At 38.9% G+C, this 22,767-nt stretch overlaps 1 protein-coding gene across 1 annotated transcript in view; it reads left to right on the top strand.

The window, feature by feature from the left end:
• COLEC12 (collectin subfamily member 12) overlaps positions 1 to 22,767 on the top strand; it is a 129,029-nt gene that overhangs the window by 84,369 nt on the left and 21,893 nt on the right. Inside the window, exon 3 of the mRNA XM_073331434.1 lies at positions 20,956 to 21,078. Coding sequence (XP_073187535.1) covers positions 20,956 to 21,078 — 123 coding nt within the window. The remainder of the gene's footprint in view (positions 1 to 20,955; positions 21,079 to 22,767) is intronic.

Here is a 22,767-nt window from a genome sequence, read left to right as displayed (position 1 = left end):
AGTAGAGACTTGAACTTGCGTCTTCCCCTCGTAGGAGAGTGCCCTAATCCCCAGACTACCAACTATGCTGGGGCAGAGCTCTCTCGGTCTGTGCTGTTGAAGCTGTTCCATGCTGTAACAATAATCAACTGTTAATTGGGCCACAGAGAGAGAATGAAACTCCAGCCTGGTGGCTAAGGCACACACTGGGACATGAGAGATTCATGTTCAAATCTAGGTTTCAAAGCAGGGATTTGAAAACAGGTCTCCCCGCTCCCACTTGTATTCCCTAACCATTGGGCTATTGACAAGAATGGGGTAGAGTTTTTTTTTCCTTCCCTCTGATTTCTCATAAGAAAGGGCTGACCAGGCGTAGGTGCCTAACTCCAGGAAAGGGTTCACGGCTGTGAATCCCGATCAGAGATAGCCGCATTCCCCTGGTCCAGAGTTAGGTGCCTACCCATCTATGAGGGACTAGGCTTAGGCCCTGCCCCTCTCCTTGGTATTTCCTATTGGCTATTTTAGGTGACCCTGTGAGCTGGCTTCAGTAAATCCTATTCTTAGGCATCTAACTCTCCCCATGCATTTTATAGGGAGTCTGGACACCTAACTTGGGTCTGAGGCTTCTGCTGGGTGGGGGGTGCTTAAAAAGCTAGGCATTGTAACACTGAGCTCTGCAAAGCCTAAATCCCTTTGTGGATTTAGCCCTTAGTGCTGATCCAGCTCCCATGGACTTCAGTGGGATTTGGATCAGGCTCTCAGTGAAAGGAGGTACAAAGTCACAGGTAGGAGGAGAAAAAGGGAGCAGTTAGGAGAGAAGAAATGGAAGAACATATGGAGGTGGAAAAGAGATCAAATGTATAGGTGTAATAATGAAGAGCTATGAAGATTGGGGTGAGCAGCTTAGGTTAATGCAGAGGAATGGGGAAACCAGTGAAGGCCCTTGAGAAAAGTGATGTAGTGAGAACAGTGGGCAGGAAAGATTATCTTAGCTGCAATACTTTAGATACATTGGAAAGGTCAGAGGAGAGATGAAGAGACCAGTGATGAGGAGGTTTTAGTATTTGAGATAAGAGATGACCAGGACTTTAGTAGAAGGGATGTAAAGAGAAAGCTCATTTTAGGGATGTTTTAAGAAAGAAACAATAAAATTTAGTGAGAGTTAAAAGTATGAGAGTTTATTCATAAGATAGCAGGAAATATATAGCTGATATAGTTTCCATATTGAAACAAGATGGAAATTAACAATATGGAAATTTCTACTGGAAACACTTCTGATATTTTTAGTCCCATGTTGTCTAGAGCTTTAACTCTCTGGTGGATAAATTTGTTTCTCATCTGTTCTGGAATTCAGACTCCACAGGCATGAAGAATACCAGACAGAAGTGGTGTGTAATATCTATGTCCTTGTGCATTTTCAGCTCCATAAAGGAGGATTTAGATGAGTGACTGCTGTTGTTAGAAAAGTGCCAAAGAGACCCCAAGAGCTCCCAGTAGATCTAAGAAGGCTCATACTCTCGGCAAAGAAAAAGAAAAGAGAGGTAATTCCAAAGCGTGAATAGGAGTGAAATTAATTGACTAGTGAGTTAATGCATCCTTGTGACCTACACAATTTTTACCTCCTCATATTAGTATTCAGAGTCTGGTAAGAAAGAGCTTATTGCTCCCAGCTTTGTCTTCATTTCTCCACATCCTAGAACTACCCCTTAGACTGGCAAAGTTACCATTTCTGTCAAAGAGAGGCCCAGGATTGGAGTAGCAGGGAAGCTGCAGGTCAGGATTGAGGTTTATTGGTAGAGCGGTAGGAGTACGACGTTTGCACAGCCCTTGATCACATTATGTAGTGGTCTCTCAGTACCCTCAGAGAAGCAGTTCTTAGAAAAGAAAATGGTAACAAAGACGTGTGATTAATTAATGTTGTTAATTATAGAGCATTCTAAATGCTCTGTTTATTGTCTACATCTTGTTTACCCTAAGTAGGAACTGTCTGTGGGTATTTTTCTCAAGTACAGCGGGAATGTGAAGAGACTTTTGAAAAGGAAGAGACTTTTGAAACCTTAGTCTAAAGGAGACATCACAAATGGGCACAGTGAGCAATCTGAGACTCAATTTTGCATTTATTTAACTTTTAAAAACAAATTATGATGACCTCACCCCTTTTATACAAATTCCTCAAACAAGTCATGTCAATGTCTTCCTCCCCTGAGAAGTGGTTGTCAACATGATCTCATTAGTGTTTGATTCCCTTGCTCTTGGAGGGCCAGATCCTACCATGCTTACTTTTGATTCAGGCAAAACTCCAACGGACATCAGTGGGAGTTTTGCTTGGACAGGGAGCGAATAAGAACTATTGGATTTGGCTGTAAGAAAATATGAAACCATTTTGAACATTATTTTTGTTCTGAAACTGACCCTGCTGAGCAAAAACCTAAGAAACGCCTTAAAATAGGATACCAGGGCTACTGAAGAGGGCTTCTAAAGTTTATATTGACAAGTAATATCTTAAATGTACTGAGTCAAATTCTGCTCTCATCTACACCAATGTAAATCTGGAGTAACTTCAGTGAAATTAGTGGCATTCCTCTGGATTTACACTGGTGTAATGGAGGTCAGAATTTAACATAAGAAAGAAACTCCATGTGAAGAAAGCAAATTCCCTCTACAGTCTTATGACTTTTGTTTGGTGTATCTGTGTGCACTACAGAAGCCTGATCCTTCAAACACTGCTTGCTGGGTTCAATGCTTACTCCTGTGACTGCTTCCAGTGGGAAGTATGTATCTGGTTGCAGGATTAGAGCCTTAAATGGTAAACCACTCGTGGGACAAGGATCACATCTCTTCCGTATTCTGTACAGCACCAAGGACACTATCAGTTGTGAAAAAATAACTCCATTGATTTATGTGGTGGAGTTACACTAAGGATAAATTTGAAGAGTTTTAGAGGGGAGCAAACTTAAAATACCCATACTTTATTTTTAATAGTGATATTCAGATTAAATGTCTTCAAAATCCACATTACAAATGCTCCCTCAACGATGTGTTCACTTCAGAGTCCATAACTGCTTCTTTGATCACACAAATGCAGATTTAGGGACAAATCCTTCCAATTTGAGTGCATGTGCATTGGCTTGAATTGGAAGTTAATGGGATGAGCATGCACATCCAAAAACTAACTTAACCTGTAGCGTAAGTTACCCCATCAGCTATTGACCTATCTAGCATAATAGTCTTGTAAGAAAACAGAATTTCAGTCAGTAATGGCTGATAAACAAATCCAGTCCAGTTAAATAAATATAAGAACATATTTTTTAAAAGTCTAAATCAAAGAAAGCAAATATTTATATTTTTTTTAGAGGCAGACAATGCAAAGAATCCAACATTCATCTTCTCTCAAAATAAACAACTACCAGTTGTTGAAACCGGCTAGTTTTTTCAGGCCACACAGAATGTGTGAGGTAGTTTGATTTAGCAAAACAGAATCACTTTCAGCTTGTGCTTTTCCTAGAAGTTTTACCAAGCAGTCAGACAACACTAACGGCAATAGTTGACAGGCCAAATTTTGCTCTCGGATACATTGGAGCAGTACTATTCACTTCTGTGGGGATCCACAAGAGTAATTGTGAAAAGAAGTTGGCTCAGCTTCCATATGAAAGTAGTATTGATGAACCAAAATACTCTTAGATTCAAGCCACTGGGACTTGGCACAGAATCCCAACATTGAAACCAAATGAGAATTCAAAAGGATTTTCTTCTTTTGTTCAGTTTTCCCAGGCACTGTACAGATAAGTTGAAAGACACAGCCCTTAATCCTTTTCTTTACAGCATTTTAGGCATCCTTAGGAAATGCAGCAAATGACCTGTTAATCTAAGATATCCACAATATTACTCTGGCATATAAGCAGTTAACAGCCATCAGAGGTAATGAAGGAAGCATAGTTGTGTCCAAAAGAGGGTTCATCTGTCCACATTCTAGAGATTTTTCTTTTCTTTGTTTCCTCTTTTTTTCTTCTTTCTTCTCATCTTCTTTGTTGGATGAGCAAGGTGAAAAAATGATGTCATGTCTGCAACAAATCTTGGAAACTATACATTTTTAAAAACAATCATCTGTTTGAGCTTTTCTCCATGAGAATTGGGCTGGGTCCAGATGTGTTCCAGAACCTGCCACATTCAAGCGTATGTGTTTCATACAATCCCTAAATTGATTATGCCATTTTTGAAGGAAGAAGCAGCCGAGTCACAACCACATTGCAGATCCTAAAATGCACATTTCACTTTCCCTTCCTGGCATGGGCGAGAGTTACAGCTGAAAGCAGAGTAATTTTTTTCCCCCTGAGACTAGAATAATGAAGAATTAAAGCTACAACTCACTGGGACGCACATTTGTTGGCAATAAAAGGCAGCTGCAGTGACAACTTTACCAATTACCCTGTCAAAAAATGGACAAGTTGCTTTGTGAGAGAACCGAGATGGAAAGGCTAAGGAAGCCATCACTGAGTCCCCAGTAGAACACATTTTCATACTGTTCCCTTCATGAATAGGTGTCCAATATTTCAGAAAATGATACAGCATTTCAGCACTTCTTTAATGTGTTATATCACTTATTAGATTTGTATAATGTTAAATAGCTTATTGGGCAAATGGTTCTAGAATGCAACATTTACTTCTATTTCTGTGACCAAGAAACATGGTCACAACAGCCACTGTGGTCAGAACCGGATTATAAAGACCAAATTGATTGAACTGTTTGTTTCAGTAAATGCCATCTAACCAAGATTTCCTCAGTAAATATCTTCTACGTCCATGTAAAGAAATTGGCATCTTCCAAATTTCACTTCAGATTGGCATCAGATTTCACTTCAGATTGGCATCTTCCAAAGGTCACTTCAGATCTGAGAATGTGTGCCAAGATAAATTACAATGAATCAGTTACTATCTAGTACTGTAATCCAAAGGCACTGCTTTCTCTACTGGGCCTTTTAACAATCACTGGCATTACAGGGCATGTTGTTGACTGATTTTTGTGCAGTTGCAGAAAGCATGATTTAGGGCTCAATTGTTCCTATGCTCTTTCCCCAATCCATACTGACAGCTCATTCACAGAACTTTCTTTCTTCCCCTCCATCCATTTTTGTATTCCTGTCAAGAAATAAGTAGCACTCCAACAAAATAGCCAAAATCTCCCTTTTAAAATGTGGTGAGCAGCTCTGAAGAAGGCTCTGGAGATGGGCCCAAGCCACAGATTAGAGATCTGAATCTGAATACAAACTTCCCCATAATTCAGGGATATCCAATTCTGGGGCTTTGGTGCTCGGCCCATTATAGGAAGAGGGGCCACCCAGAAATTCAGAATTCTAAATTTGCCCTCTTTCAAGCGCCCAGAACAATTAGAAACAATGGGAGAAGCTGGCCCATAATAACTGTGTTACACATTACAGCTTGCACATGTTCCCTGGAGAAAACAAAGCAGATAAGATTGCTTGACTGTGCAATATTAGCATGCAGAACCAGAGCTTACTCACCAAAGCTCTCACAGACCTTGGCAGTATTACAGGGTCATAGTTTCACATGGATGAACTGTTCCTAAACAATATCTCCAATTGTGCTAGACACAAACAGGCTTTTCATTCATATCCGGAGTTCATGTCTTCTGATTCATCCTATTTGTTCCTAGAACAAACATTTTTATTATGGTCTTTGTAAGTAAAATCATTCAGACAGTGTCTCAGGGTACGAGAGAGTACTGGCTATTGATCCACACTCACCCCCTTTATTTGAAGTCCCTTTCAAATCTCTAATGGGTGGTGGTCATTATTCTTTTCCAGTACTAATTATGGGCTCTATTTTGTCTTTAATCACATCCCCATACTGGGGTGATGTGGTGCTAAATCATACCAGCAGGAGGTCGCCAGTGTGCATGCAGATCACACCGGGTGCTATGTCCCTTTAGGAGTGTAGCTATTTCTCCTCTTGCACACCGGGCCAGTGGAGAGGTAAGCTGTGGCCTGTCCCCCTTTGTGTGTCTTGCACAGTTTGTGTCCCTGCTGAGTGGGTTGCAAGAGGGACAATTTGTGCCACTCACATCCATGGAGCTTTGGACCTTAATACAGCATTGCTCAATAAAATACAGTATTTTTAATAGGTAAGAAATGAAATGGCTATTAAAAATATGACTGCTCTTCTATCTTCTACTTTCTTTCTCCTATGCAGCAAGACTTTGCCCTAAATTTGCTACTGCATCCCTGAAAAAATACTTAGGAAGAGGCAGTTCTGAAAAAACACTGTTCACTTAAACAGAGATCTTGAGAAAATAGGGATGGGAAGAGAAAGGGAGCCCTTACTTCAGACAAGGCCAGCCTAGTCTTAAGTAAGAGCATTATACATAAGCTGGCCATAGCCACTTCTGATTCTATGATGCAAGAGCTTTCAGAACATTTTCCAACTGATAGAGATTAAAACAACTGGAGATGCTCAGGGTTTAGTCTATTGGCTGTGTCTATTTTAAGGTTACATCCATGTCAAAGTGACACTTTTAATTGTGCAACTCTGCATCCTAATTACTTGGTTTTATACAGTTATAGAAACTACACCTTGGATCTTGTCAGTTAAAAATACTATCACAGCAGCAGTTATATGAGCTGACTCTGTCCACCTTTAAAAAGAATTTCAACATATTTTTGTTAAGAGTATGCAAGACAAAAGTTATTCAAACGAGCAATGCTGCATTTAAACCAGTGTACAGGAAATTGTCTTTTCTTGCACTTCAAGCCATTAGTAAAGAACAAGAAAAGCATGCAAAGTAGACAAACACAATAGTCTCTGCTGTGAAAGTATTCTGCCTAGGTCTTCAACCATTTTCATCCTGTGCAGGCTTGAATAAGATGCTCACACGTCAGAGGGAGTGAGTTGTGAAATATGTTTAGCAAAATGCATATTTTATGAAACACATGTGAACACTCCAACATCACATTGAAAGCTGTGCCGTTCATGGTGTGGTTCATGGTGTGGCATTAGCTATAGTTAATTGTCTATCAGCATTTCCCAGACTTCTTTTTAGGAGTGTATACCTCAGCCATGGAAAGATTCACTCTGAGCTGAAACTTGACATACAAGCAACCAGCCAAAAAACTTTTTGTGTTAAATAGAAACTACATGGAAACAGACATTTGTCGACAATTTTTGCACTCCTAATAAACCAAAATTATTTTTCAACTGAAATTTTGCTGAGCATGAAAGCATAATGGGGACTCAATGCCTCTGAATTTTGAAGACATGAAGGCAATTTAGTTTGTTTTAGAAACAGGTTGCTGTGCTTGTGCATTAGTTTTTTAAAACAAAAAATGTGAAGAGTGAAGACTTGATTGTGATTTCACTTGCATTCATATAAATCAGAGGTAACTCTGTCGAACCAGTGAGGCTATATTTGTATAAGTCAGATCAGAATTGGGATCCTAAGTTTCTTAGTGCAGTGACCTACGTTTCTGCCTGCTTTGCTCCAAGTAGTATTCACCTCCAAGTAAGCACACATAATTTTCAGACTTATCACATGACTGCTTTCATCCAGTCATGAGCAAAGATTTTGTCTTGTCTGTAACATTGCCTTTTTTCAAAATTTTCAGTAATGTTCTTTACAAAAGTACAAATACAATTTCTCCCTTCCTTGCCATTTCACATGATAAAAGGTATTTCAAAAAGCCCACAATTAATATTTTTTCAAGCTTTCACAAACTATCAAGTAAGGGTTATATGTTCTTTTAACACACTTAACAGCCAGCATATATTATAGTAAGGTTTATTTTTATTGTAGTGTGTTTATTGCTTAATTAGGTGGCTGTTCAATGAATTTTCCTTATGTATATATGTGACAAATTGTTGCTGGGCAGATGTGCACACATTTAACAGGTTTGCAGATTTGTTGACCAAATTTGTTGACCAGTTTGCAGTAGGATTTTTATCTACTTAACAGACTTATTCCTTTACATACAAATTTGAAGATACTGGCATAAGGGACATAGTAAATATATTATTTCAACAGGGTTTATGTTGTTATCGATAGGTTACTTACCTGGACTGTAAATACAAACTGCACAGAACACCATTCCACATATCAAATGTCTTTTTTCTCTTGTTCCTAACATGTGACAAGCAGATTTAATTCCATGATTCATAATCTGTTTGCAAAGAAAGGTAGAATGCGGCATTTGCCTATTTCTAAAACTTAATTAAGAGAAAAAACAAGAAATGTATCTATTAGTCCCTGTTCTGCCAGTGTGCTGGGAGCATCATACAATAATTTATGAAATATAGTGCCGTGAAAATTACCTCCCCAAAATATAAAGGAATTTAAAATAAGAGGTAAAATCACAATTGCAGATAATTCCCAAACTTATGGAGTGCTAGTCCTAGGCAGAGAGAAGTCCATTAATCCAAAACTGTGGCTTCCTTGCCTTACAGAGCCCTTGTGCATTGGCAAAAATGCCTGAAACAGGCTCTGGTCTGGTGAGGGAAGCTCATGCTGAGGTAATTGGATACTAAAGAAGTGTGTCTTTATAGCAAGGTAATTGGATACTAAAGAAGTGTGTCTGCCAGGAAACTGAGAGAGCTAAGAAGTTAATACCAGATCTTTTTTCAGTAGAACAATATTTAAAGCTGAGCTGAACTTCTTTCTGTAGGTGGGCATGCAGTTTGTTGAGATTAGGAATGGATTTGTAGTCAATGGATTTGTAACCTCTCACACTAAGGTGAATTTGACCTAGTGTGTCTAGAGATCTTCCTCTTCTATTCACAAAAAGAAAAGGAGTACTTGTGGCACCTTAGAGACTAACCAATTTATTTGAGCATGAGCTTTCGTGAGCTACAGCTCACTTCATCAGATGTTTACCGTGGAAACTGCAGCAGACTTTATATACACACAGAAATCATGAAACAATACCTCCTCCCACCCCACTGTCCTGCTGGTAATAGCTTATCTAAAGTGATCAACAGGTGGGCCATTTCCAGCACAAATCCAGGTTTTCTCACCCTCCACCCCCCCACACAAATTCACTCTCCTGCTGGTGCTAGCCCATCCAGCAGGAGAGTGAATTTGTGTGGGGGGGTGGAGGGTGAGAAAACCTGGATTTGTGCTGGAAATGGCCCACCTGTTGATCACTTTAGATAAGCTATTACCAGCAGGACAGTGGGGTGGGAGGAGGTATTGTTTCATGATTTCTGTGTGTATATAAAGTCTGCTGCAGTTTCCACGGTAAACATCTGATGAAGTGAGCTGTAGCTCACGAAAGCTCATGCTCAAATAAATTGGTTAGTCTCTAAGGTGCCACAAGTACTCCTTTTCTTTTTGCGAATACAGACTAACACGGCTGTTCCTCTGAAACTCTTCTATTCAGTGATTAAATGCAACCATGCACTATTAGGAGCTGGAGCATACTGGTGACACCATGGGAAAGGCTAGTCAGAAATGGATTTGGACAATGCGCATCCACAGCCATAGCCTGATAAATTGATGCATAGTTTATAGAGTCCAAGTGTTTTCCATATTCATGTTCTTATATGAGGTCCTGTTATGCTCAAATTGGTCTTCTTCATTCACCTCATTATTTTTGTGCATAATTTTATTCATTTGGTCTCATTCCAAGTAAGAGATCTATTTTGCTGTTATTTATTCAAGATTAACAGGAGAACCTCCATCTCTTCCATTTTAAATCCTGAATAATGCCCTCCATTAGACTTTTCATATGGAAAAAAAAGTATTTTGTACATTATGGATAATCCTACTTTCAATGAAGTCAATGGAAATTTTGCTGTTGACTTCAGTGGCAGCAGGATAAAAGCTATATATTCATTTGAAGCTGTTAACTCATGATTTACTTACTCCAATTCTGTATAGTCAGTTTTCCATTACCATATATTGTGAAGCCTATAGTTAAGGATACCCAATCATTTTCATTATTTCATTTTTTTCAACTGGATGTTCCACACATTTGTTCAATCTGAAATTTTCAGTAAAGATGGTTCTGCAGTTTGCAAGCATGGAAAAAAGAGACACTGCAGTTTTTCTGCTATAAACTATTTTGGGACCTTATTTAGACAGCTGTAGCATGGCAGTGGCAAGTGATGGAAGCTTGGAGTTTGTCAGAAATATCTTCCCAAGAGCATACATGTGTCTTACACTGGTCTGGTGAAAATTCATTTTGGTTCTTCTGAGTTATAAGAGTTTAAAAACATAGTTCATGGATGCACACTGGGTATTGTTATACAATAAAACTAATCACCTGTCAACATTCCATGAGCACTGCACATGTGCATACATAGAAATTTTACAGACATTTCTACTGAACAGTTAGTCTCCTTTGGATTTGCACATAAATGAATAAGAAAGTTGAATGAAATTTTAGTTGTAATATATGTGGCTTATGGAATATGACAATATGTGTGAAAGAAGAAGCCCTAGCCTCATCGTGTGTAGATATTGGGCGAGAGAGAGTGTTCCTCTGTGCTTTACAAAATAGTGGCACATGCTTTCATTTTTTCTATTTTTTTTAAATCTATGTTAAAAGAACATTTATGCTGCCAAGTAAAGCACTCAAAAAGTCTGGAAATAGTAATGCAAAGGTTGATTGAAAAGGTCCTGGGAATTTCATCTGCCCCTTTAAGCAATGTCACTATTTCCCCAATAAGCCCCACCTCCATGCAAATATAATCGGTGCTCAACATCATAACCAAGAACCCTTACACCTTCTCCTGGGACCATGATGGTACTTCTTTATTCTGGTCTCTTAAAGGAAGCTCAAGAGCAGTGCAGCATGCATTTCTTATTTCTTCTGCCTTAAAACTACCAAGGTACCATTACTGTAATCTCTATCACTCCGATACCACGGTATAAAAATTCAGACTAATATAAATTAAGCCTAATACATTACACTGAAGGAAAAACAAAAGGTAAGTTAAATTAGGGGACAAAGATCAGATACACTGATTGGTCTTCAAATTATACAACATTAATTAGCAACTACCTTCCATTGGGAACACTCAAGATGAAGCTCCTTGCTTTGATTAAGAATTGAACATCATAGAATTAAACAGATTTAAGGAAAGAAAAGACATATTAGGCCATCTGGCTAAATGCCCTGCCTCTGAAGGACAGCTCCCTTCTATATATTTTCCAGGTTTTTGTTCATTGAGTTTTAATTTACTCAAACAATGGAGCTCCACTTCTTCTCGAAGGAGACTGTTGCACAATCCGATAAATTTTACTGTTCAGAATTTTCTTCAGTTATTTGGCCTAAATCTCCTCTGCGTGCGTGTGTGCACACATATGGCTCAGCTTGAAAAAAACATTTAGCTGGAATGCTACTTGGTGTTTTGGCTGTCTTGTGAGTCAGTGTACACTTCCTTAATTCATACACAAGTTTAAATTCTTTCTAGTTTTTCTTTCTTGTGAGCGGTTTAATTGGATTTCCTTACTTCCAGGGCAGTGCAGTCAGTGATCATCTGCTTGATTTGCATTAACTGAATGCAGTGATAGCTCACCCGTTGAAAACTATTATTTCAAAGTACCCTCATTTGCTGCTTGTTTGCTCGGGATTGATCTTAGATCTAGATGCATTGTTTTAATATAATGGTTTAAAAGATCTCATGTCCCCTGGGAGTTTAATAATCTTACCACATTTCTATGGCTTGACATTGCACTATAATGATTTTCCTCAAAATTTACTATGACAGTCCTACAGCTCTCCTCAGAATATTTGTGTAACAAACCATTCAGACACTCAGTGGTTTGCCTGTGTTGTGGCTGGGCCTTTTCTGTACCCTTTTAATTAAGATATTGAATGTTTAATCACTGCAGGACATTGTTTGGTAATACTATATAATTAAATGGTTATGGTTGTTGAGGTGTATAATTAGGAACCTTGAAAATTCATTCTGTATTCTACAATGAACAAGTACAAAGCCAAAACCAAAATGCTGGCTGGGTTATATAAATAAGTGCGAGATGATGGTCAATCTGAATCATAAGGGCTCTTCCCTCCTTTAATGAAAGGGATTGTATATACTGCACATAATAAAGTATTTCTGATGCTGGGAGCTTTCCATAGAAAATAAAGCCAGCCCTTTGGGATCCTTTATTAGGATTTATTAGAAGTGAGATAATGGATTCATGGAAAGGGACCACGACATGTGACAGAATAGATCTTGCAGTGAAGAATTTTCCCTACTTTTCGCATGTGCAGAATTTAGAGCCTGATCCAGCAAAACACTGAGGCTGGGATTTTCAAAGGTGTCTAAGGCAGTGGTTCCCAAACTTCTTCCGCTGCTTGTGCAGGGAAAGCCCCTGGCAGGCCGGTTTGTTTACCTGACGCATCTGCAGATTCAGCCGATCACGGCTCCCACTGGCTGCGGTTCACTGCTTCAGGCCAATGGGAGCTGCTGGAAGCAGCACTGGTGGAACAAGTTTGGGAACCACTTGTCTAAGGCCTTGTCTACACTACTGCAGTAAGTCAACCTAAGTTAGTCACGTAGCTGGAGTGATGTAGCTTAGGTTGACTTACTCCGGTGTCTAACACTGCTTTGCGTCGACGGGAAACACTTTCCCATTGACTTACCTTAATTCTCTCATTCCGGTGAAGTACCAGAGTTGACTGGAGAGCTCACTGCGGTCGATTTAGCGGGTCTTCACTAGACCCGCTAAATCGACCCCCGCTGCATCGATCACAGCAGCGTCGATCCCTGATAAGTGTAGACATAGCCTAAGTGAGTTTGGCTCCCAAATCCAATTGGGATTCTGTTGGATGCCTTTGACAGCCTTAGTGGTTCATCAGCTGTGCTAAGTGCCTTCAATTCCCATTAACCTCAATGGAAGTTGACGATATTAAACATCTCCAGTATTGCCAACCCCAAGTATTCAAAAATTAGGGTTCAGCCCCCCCCAGTCATAAGACTGGTTTAAAAATCATTACATTTAAAACAATAATAAATGCTGGGTTCTTTTATTTGCCTTCTGGTTTTGAGCTTTTGTAATTCACATTTTAAAGCTTTTCTCTGCAACCAGTTCAGCTAGAAACTTGTTTTTTTAAAGAAACCTGAGATTCTCATGTAACTTCAGTAGTGTGGTAGGCGGGTCAGATAGTGCTGCCTATTATTAGGGTTGTCTAATGCTTCCCATTATAAAGCCTTATTTTCAGTTACTTATAATTTTGCCAAACTTTAACCATTTGGGCTGAAATTTTCCATGCCAGGTGTCTGCTCCTGGCTGAATATATTTGGAAAACTTCAGCCAAAATGGTTCAGCTATTTCTAAGAACAAGGCTAGGGGAAAATACATTGTTTTGTACATGTTAAAACATTCTGGTGTCTTTTTCCATGCTTTGGAGCAAGAACTCAAAATTTGGCAGCAGGGTGGCCTTTGTGTCAGGAATGTGCTTTTTACTATCACCATGCAAATCTGGCCATGTAATAAGAATTTGAAAAATCAGAGTCTGAACATGCTCAATAGAGACTTCTATTTTAGCAGCTAAAATCTCCAAAGATTGTCCTCACTGAGCATGCTCAAGACTCTCACAGCTCCAAGTTCTGACCAGACTGTGTATGCATCATCCTCACACAGCAACTGAGCATGCCCCAGCCCAGAGCTAGAGGTGTGAAGCTGGACTTTCCCTGTAACAGCTGCTCCAAGCTATTCTGGGTTGGTGTGAGCCTGGGCACAGGAACTGAAAGCAGGGAGTCGTCTCACTTGTGCTCTCAATGACCTCCTTGCTGATACCTAGGCAGCATGGAGCAGGAATCTATCTGATTCAAAGGCCAGACCAGTGGAGAGTGAAAGAAATAGACTGGGAGAAGGAATCTTGTGAGACCAGCACTAGAGGCAGGTGCAGAGAGAGAGACTGGGACTGGCTGGGCAAAGAGACTGGGACCAGCAGGCAAGGAGACCAGGAGCGAGGGGTGAGAATGGAAGCTGGGATTTGTTGGGTGAGGATGCTGGGAATGCATTGTACAGGCAACTTTAATTCTGGCATTACCTAACTTTTGACTTTGCAACCATATGTTCTTTTAACAATAGGTTTTGTGTGTTTAATATATAAACTAAGGGACAACCAGATTTTGCCAACCTTATTCTCTCTGAGCAGTATTTTACTCTCTGAGGAGCCCTAAGGAATCAAAGAATTGTGGAGTAAGGTACTACTCAGCTTGAGTAAGAGTGGCAGAATCTGGCCCTTAGAGTACTTAATAAATTAGAGTACTTAATAACCATAGTCTAAGGGCCTTATCCTGTGATTGCTGAGCACCCTCAATGCCCACTGTAGCCTTTATGATGCAGAATCAACTTCTAAAATAACAAAGTGGATGTTCCTGAAAAAGTCAACAAAAATCAGCCTATTTTTGTAATTTGTAAACTTTAGAAAATCAGTGATTAAAATGTTTTACAGACTTTTTGCTTTCTAAGATATGTTAACTATCAGAATTTATCTGAATCATCAGTTTTGCTATTTATAACCTAACTATTCACTTGGGATTATATGGATTCATACCATGAAGCAGTAGGTTAATAACATGTAAAAACCACATGAAGGAAAAAGTTGCAAATCTCAGCTAAAACTTTGTGGTTGGCTGGATTCTACGATCTCCAAGCTTTATTGAAGGTTAACATTGGTAAGCTGAGCATAGAACATAGTAATGCAATATGCCCTTTGTTCCCTTAATACTCCAGCAGATCCAAATATTAAATATTTTGAGCCCAGTTTTCATGTCTGAGCACCTAATCTTTCCCCTTTAGTGCTCAAATTGTCACTCAGGCAGTCAGATACTTATTTTAGATGTCCTGAGATGTCAATACAAACACCCAAATGCATATCTGGATGCCTAAATGTAAGATCCAAAGTCTGAAAATTGCCTCTTTATGCCCCGTTGATGTAAGACCACCTTCCTAATGCTTAAAGGTATTTATCAAGATTTATCAGTCTTTAAAGCTAAAGCATCATGATTTTACTTGTCAGTTACACCAGCTAAAATTTTCAAACTTGGGTCCCTGATTTTAGTTACTTAGGATCATGTTATTAAATGTATTTAGACATCTAAATGTGCAGATAGATGTCTCGTGGGATTTTCAAAAGCACTGAGGCATCTAACTCCCCTTGGCATTAGGAAGTCAGACATTTAGGTGCTTTCAACAATCCCACTAGGTGCCTATCTGCCTCTTTTGGCAACTAAATATATTTTAAAATCTACTTCTCAATGTTTATTCTGTGGGAATTGCTTATACTGAGCCTCTTTAAAATTAGACTAAATAAGGATTTAGGTTCATGACTCTAGTTATCCATGATTCTAGATAATGTTTTATAAAGGTGCATATAAACTACACTTGAAGCCTTCCTTGCATGCTACAAGAGATGCTGTATCAATATTGAATCACACTGGAAAGGAATTTTCCTAAATAGTGCATTGATTTTGGCTTCCTGCACTACATTCTTCCAATATTTCAGTTATCTTACCAATGCTTTTTTGTCATGGTTATGTAGGGAATTTTGGGTTTTCATCACAACTCTACATTATAGCACAGATTTTATGAGGCCACCTAAGTTTCTGAAGCAAGAGCCAAGAAGAGAGCTCAGTGGAAAATATTCCAAAAGAAGTATTTGGCAGGAAAATCTGTACAGTATACATGTTATACTCAAACATTCGAAACTGTGGTCCTTGAAACAGAATATGTTTGAGGCTTCTGGCTTTCGATAAGCTATTTGCGGACTGGCAAAGGGAATATGCGTTTAGCCTTCTGTAATTAAAAAAAACCCATGCCTTATCTGTAGCACAAAAGGAGTCTGCAGATGGATACCCCCTGCGGGAAAACAAAGTTCCCAGTCACTAGAATGTAATGCTGTAAAAATAAATACTACAAAGGCTGGTAACAGGGGGATGTCTCACTTGCATGTTTATTGTGACGATCTTGGTTCACAGAGATGGGGGTACCCAAAACATATGAGCCAGCAGGATTCCTTTGTACTGATTTGCTGTCTGTTTGGCCAGATGTCTTCCCAACAGTGAATAGAAAAAAACAAAGCTTGTATTATAATAAGTCGGGGAAAAAGAAAAGTGTGTCAAGGCACAGCATGTCACATCTGATATTTATTAAATGTTGATAAAGTCAGCAGTGAGCAATGCTCATCATCCGGAAGTGACCCTGACTTTTGGGTATGCAAAGCTAGTGACAAATGTCTGGGAGCACATCATCATTAAAACCATGTGTACAGAATGCATAGTGGAATATGTTGTGTTGGGAACAACAAAGATCTGATTCAAGCTAAGCCCAGTTCTGTGTGATTTACATATGTTCCCTTTGTAGGAAAATGTCCTACACTGGTTCCACTGAGTTAATTAAAAGATCTCCAAATGAGATGTTACAAACCTAGCCAGATAACAGTGATTCACTATAAGCCAAATCTCGTAGTCTTTATACTCAGGGCTCCAAATAGCCAAAATGCCATTAACTCAAGTGGAAGTTTTTCCTGTTAAAGATCGAATATGGACTTCAAGCCATGACTCTGTGCTCCCATGATAAAGGTTGAGAGAAGGTACCTACTTTATGTTGCAGTTTTTTACATATACCCTACGCTCACTCTAAATCCTTCCCCATGTTGCCTCTTGTTAGTCTGACAGACTAATATGGCTGTTTCCTTTATAAAGGAAAGGACCTTAACAAACCACAAGACAACCTTAATGAGACCATGTTCACAAGTGCCTCTTATGTACCAGATCAACCAACTTTGGGTGGACTTTAAGCAAAGTGAACCGAAATTGTTCAAGCTCCGCCAGAGATACTGGAAATAGTTCAGTACCTATTCTCTCATTTGAGACAGATCCAGGTTTTTGTCATCTTTAGTAGTCCTCTCTATTTAATTAGTTAATCAGAAGGCCAGCCACTATCAGGAACAAAATGAATATCCATGTGTCAAGGTTCCTTCCCCACTTTGAACTCTAGGGTACAAATGTGGGGACCTCCATGAAAACTTCCTAAGCTTACTTTTACCAGCTTAGGTTAAAACTTCCACAAGGTACAAACTATTTTATCCTTTGCCCTTGGTTTTCCAATGCCGCCACCAAATGTTTCTCTGGGTTCCTGAGAAAGCGTTGTTTGGAAACGTGTTTCCCCCAAAAAATCCTCCCAACCCTTGCACCCTACTTCTTGGGGAAGGTTTGGTAAAAATCCTCACTAATTTGCATAGGTGACCACAGACCCAAGCATTTGGATCTTAGAACAATGAAAAAAAGCATTCAGTTCTTGAAAAGAAACATTTTAATAGAAGAAACAGTAAAAAGAAAAGGATCACCTCTGTAAGATCAGGATGGTAAATACCTTACAGAGTAATTAGATTCAAAACATAGAGAATCCCTCTAGGCAAAACCTTAGGTTACAAAAAGACACACAGACAGGAATATTCATTCTATTCAGCACAACTTATTTTCTCAGCCATTTAAAGAAATCATAATCTAACGCATATCTAGCTAGATTACTTGCTAAGTTCTAAGACTCCATTCCTGTTCTGTCCCCTGCAAAAGCCTCACCCAGACAGACACAGACCCTTTGATGTTCTCTCTCTTCCCAGCTTTTGAAAGTATCTTGTCTCCTCATTGGTCATTTTGGTCAGGTGCCAGTGAGGTTATCCTAGCTTCTTAACCCTTTACAGGTGAAAGGGTTTTTTCCTCTGGCCAGGAGGGATTTAAAGGTGGTTAGCCTTCCCTTTATATTTATGACACCATGTATTCCTGACATAAGACAAATACCACAGCCCAGAAGAGGTTAAATTGATATAGCTATCTGTGCTAGAGTCTCCAAAGTTGTGGGGGGGGCGAGGGACCCACTTACAACTACCTGATTTTCTGCTCCAGCACTTGTGCACATTAGATCTTGGGGTAGATTAGATTACAATATAATTTTTAAAGTGTGGCTGCTGTAGTGTGTGTAAAAAGAAAAGGAGGACTTGTGGCACCTTAGAGACTAACCAATTTATTTGAGCATGAGCTTTCGTGAGCTACAGCTCACTTCATCGGATGCATGCAGTGGAAAATACAGAAGATGTTTGTTTTTCTACACACAAATCATGAAAAAATGGGTGTTTATCATTATTATTATTATGTAGTGTGTGTGTGTGTCATCTCAATACTGACAGTAGTGGATTGTTAAAAAAATGGAAGTGTCTCACGTTCAGGTGCCATTTTTATGTCCATTTGAAATACACTGAAACTGAAAGATCCATAAAGCACAAGTGTTGTTTAATTGGACCATACATAGGGAGAGAAAACCAAGAGAAGGAAGCAGGTGGCTTGCGAAATACGAGTACATATATGGTGCTAGATGATGAACAGTATTAAATTCAGGGGCATCAGTGAGAGTTGCAGCCTGTTACATTGCACAGGGAATCAAATTAAGTACAGTGTCAGCAAACAGATCATAAGCTGAAAATGAGTAACTTTAATGTGAGACTTTAATACAAACAAATTTCCAACATGAAGCTGATATCAAACATGCATTTTTTTTCTGCCTCCTTCTCTGTGTTGTACCTCTGTGGTCTGTTGCCCTTTCATATTATGGCTTGATCCTGCTCTCATTAACTTTAATTTCTGTTACCTGTATAAGGTAGAGGCCAATCCTGTGATGTGCTGAGTGCCCTGAACTCCCATTAATTTCCATGGATAATTAGAGCATACAGAAACTTACAAAAGTAGGTCCTAAATTATATACCTCTCAGAGGAGGGATTTTGTTTTCAAACTTGTCTGAAAAGCACCATGCACTCCACTGCACCTAAAGTAACCCTCCCTCCAAGCCGTTACTGACAGCAAGAAGATCTGTGTTCAATATATTTGGGGATCTTCTTGACAAATAAGTAAACTGGCCCAAGCCCCCGCCCAGAAAACTGTGTTCCCTCTCTAGGGACCGTTAACAGGCAGAACAACTCCCTCTCACAAATACTTCAAGACCCTGTACAAGCCAGGAAGGGGAGCCAACCACACTTAAAACCCTTGAGTAGAGTCCTAGCTGCTTGGAAACCAGTTCTTTGTCATAAGATAAAATCCTCTTCCCCTCTCCAAGCTGCTCTGGGAGCCCATTGCCCCCAAAATCCAAGTTCGTGTCTAGTTATGGTGACTCCGCAAGTGTCACCAGCAGGATTGTGGGTAGATAGCCTATGCAAATGAAGCTCTCTTTTCACCAATACGGGGAGCAGAGAGCCCTTTCCCCTCTGGAGCTTCTGGCCAAATGGCTTATGCTAACAAACCTAGATTTAGAACATAAATGCATTAACTTGTTTTCCCACCGTTTTTTGCTACATGTATCAATTTACTGAGAGGTTTGTATCTCTATCTGAAAAAGGAATTGATCTTTCCCAACTGAGCTTCTCTTCTATGTCCTACAGTGACTTCATAATTTTGAATCCATGACATCACATCCATCCGGTTGTAACAAAATGTGATGTCACAACAATGAGATTATGGTGTGACTTCGCCACATAATCATAATGTGTAAGAAGGAGCTGGCCTGTGAAGTGTTCATTTCAGTGTTATACAAGCCTGACATATGAAATAACACTAGCAAAGGGGACTGAGAAAATAACTCATCAAATAAACTTACTTTATGTATAAATCTCTCTTCTTGAATTTGCCTCTGTATGAAAATCCCTTTTTAAAGCACTTTAGGTTTAAGAAAACCACGAGAACCTGTTACTCTTTGAGATAACAAGAGTTGACTTAACTTGCTATTTCTGTCATCAGTCCTCAATAAACACAGCTGAAGCTGCCTGTGCATTTCCCTGAAGAACAGCACTGTGCAGAAGGTCACAAGTTGGAGAAAAGTAAAATCAGCTGGTGGGTTGATCCCCAGGGGAAATATAATTTACTCATAAAAAGTTTCTGAGCAAGTTTTCATTAGATCAGTAATTTGGTACACCCAACCTACTAAAGCGCTCTCCTTTGTGACTCCATTAGTAGTAAATAAATAGGGTAAAAGGTCAAGGAAGTTCATTTTTAATAGACGCAGGGGGCTATATTCATGCTTGCCTAATGAGGGCTCAACCTGGTCCATTCATTCCAACATGGTCTTCACATTCTAATGTTTTTATATGTCCCTGTTTCCCCTGCAATTACTGATAATCTAATGAAAGCTTTCAATGCTTATATATGTGCTATAACCTGTGATCATTGACAGAAGAGTCTCACAACAGGCCGACATTCATATCTTCTGTAAAAAGCTCAAATACCAAATATTAATGGTTCATTTTCTCTCATAACTGGAGATTCCTTTCCCTAGTCTCTCTTTTTTAGAACTCACTTATGTGGGGAAATGGTATGAGTAGCATAATTATACTGATATAACTCCTGCTGGTGTCCACACAGGGAGATATACCAGTATAACTATGCTTCTATAGACAAGCCCTAAATCTCATTAACATTATTTTACACAGTGAAAATAAAAAGAAGTGCTAATATTTATCTTCTAAGTCCATGTGTCAATATAAAAGTTGCAAAATAGTGCAAAAGTCTCCTTTCAGACATTCAGAGTAGTACTTAATTTCAGTTCTACTTTTTCTGTGTGTGAATGTCACCCACTGCTAACAGTGCAGGGAAGTTGAATGTTAAAACTGAATTATACCATCAGGATCTAGACAGAGAATATTGCCATAAATTTTTGGCTTAATTGCAACCTAGTCTCACTACCAGACTCATGATAATAGTGGTTGGTTTTTTTTTTTTTTCAAATAAAGCCACATTTGATTTTCCAGTTAAATTTAATCCAGTTATTACTCATCTGAAACCTTAAAAGGAGCATATCACTAAAGTGAGGCTATAGTGAGCCCGGAGTCCATGGAATGTTAGCTATCACTTGCAGTGTAGACAAGTATGTGTACAATTATTATATGTGTATGTGATTTAGACAAAGAAACCACAATAAAAGCTTACTCTTTGACCTGATTTTAAAGTCCCATCTTCTTTTGCAGGTATTCAGGAGGGGACTCAATGTACCAAATGTAAAAATAACTGGGCACTGAAGTTCTCCATCATATTACTATATATTTTGTGTGCCTTACTAACAATAACAGTAGCGATTCTGGGATACAAAGGTATGTACCATATCTGTCACAGTGTTTCACTTTCAAACAGGAATCCAAGCAAGAGCTCCAAGTATTAGAAAGAGATAGAGAGGAGAATGGATTTATTTTATTTTCAGTTATGAGATTATTGCAGAATTAAACTTCTGTTAACATGATTCATTGTATGTTTGGCATAGTCTACATTAGACAAACTTTGAAGTTTCTCTTTCAAACAGCTATAAAGCTTTGACATTAGATTAGACATTTGTGGAGATTTAAAATAAAATGTATAATTAACTTACCAGTTTTCAATATGGAAGCATATTAATTTGGAGAGCCAAGGACTTCAGTAAGGCTCCACACAAGTACCAGAATCCACCCCTAGAGTTCATCTTGTGTAAAGGAGGGGCCAGGAATGGTGTCACTTAATGTATTAATACTTTTTATCTGAGGAGTTCAAAAGTATAATGAATATTGTTCTTAATGATCTGGAAGCGGGGATAAACAGGGTAGTGCCAAACCTGATAAATTGCTTATTCATCAGTGTTTAAGCCAATTCTAAAAAATATTCTGAAGACTGAGGAAATTCCAAAGAATCAAACAATGCTAAACAATGTTTTGCCTGAGAAAATTATATATGAGTAAAAGTAATGCACATTGAAAAGAACAGTTTGATCTTCTCATACATAAAGCTTATGCTCTAATAAATTTGTTAGTCTCTAAGGTGCTACAGGTACTCCTTTTTCTTTTTACGGATACAGACTAACATGGCTGCTACTCTGAAACCTGTCATACATATTGTTATTCAAATCAGCTATCACCACAAAATAATACAGGCATCATTCCTGACAGATCAATGCAAACATCTGCTCGCTGTGCAGTATTGGTTAGGGAAAAAAGCCAGTTAAAAGCTTGGCTGTATTAAGAAAAGGGAAAAATAATGCTGAAAATATTACAATGGGACTACTATATACACTGATGGTTCCCCCTCCCTTTGATTCTGTGCTTTGTTCACATCACCTCAAAAAGGAAATAGAAGAAATAGGAAAGGGACAGAGAAAGGCAGCAAACACAGTTTAGAGGCTTGGAAGGACTTCTATATGGGAAAAATTAAAATGATCAGAACTGGTTAGAGAGAAGATTTCATAAGAGAAGACACGATGTTGGTGTATTGAACTATGAATATAAATGAAAGGTGCTCCCATTTACCCTTTAGTGTAATACAATAACAAGAGGGAACGTAATAAATTAAACATATTTACAACAAAACACATTTTTTGCACAACTTATAAGTAACCCATGGAACTCATTGCTACAAGATATTGGAACAAAAAACTTACTAGGATTCAATGATGATTAGTTACTTGTAGGGATAAGAAGATCCCCAGTTATATTAGCTTGATAAAAACAGAGCCAGACCCTTAGCAGGTTAAGTGGGCATAGATCAATTTACAGCAGCTGAGGATCTGGCTCTTACATGGGCTATCAGTCCTCCATGTTAAGCCAGCCACTAACTGCCTGGGACTCAGAAGAAGCTTCCACATTAGGCATGTTACTGCATAACTGTCTTTTCCGGGATCTTGCATATTCATTTGAAGAATCTGATGCTGCTTACTGTCAGAGATAGCCTACCAGCTGGACTTTGATTCATGGATTCCAAGGCCAGAAGAGACCATTGTGATCATCCAGTCTGACTTCCTCTATAACTCAGGCCATAGA

Source organism: Lepidochelys kempii, chromosome 2, assembly GCF_965140285.1.
Source record: "Lepidochelys kempii isolate rLepKem1 chromosome 2, rLepKem1.hap1, whole genome shotgun sequence".
Classification (NCBI taxonomy): domain Eukaryota; kingdom Metazoa; phylum Chordata; order Testudines; family Cheloniidae; genus Lepidochelys; species Lepidochelys kempii.
Note: the sequence above shows the minus strand (reverse complement) of the source record. Positions and strands in the feature narration are given on the sequence as shown.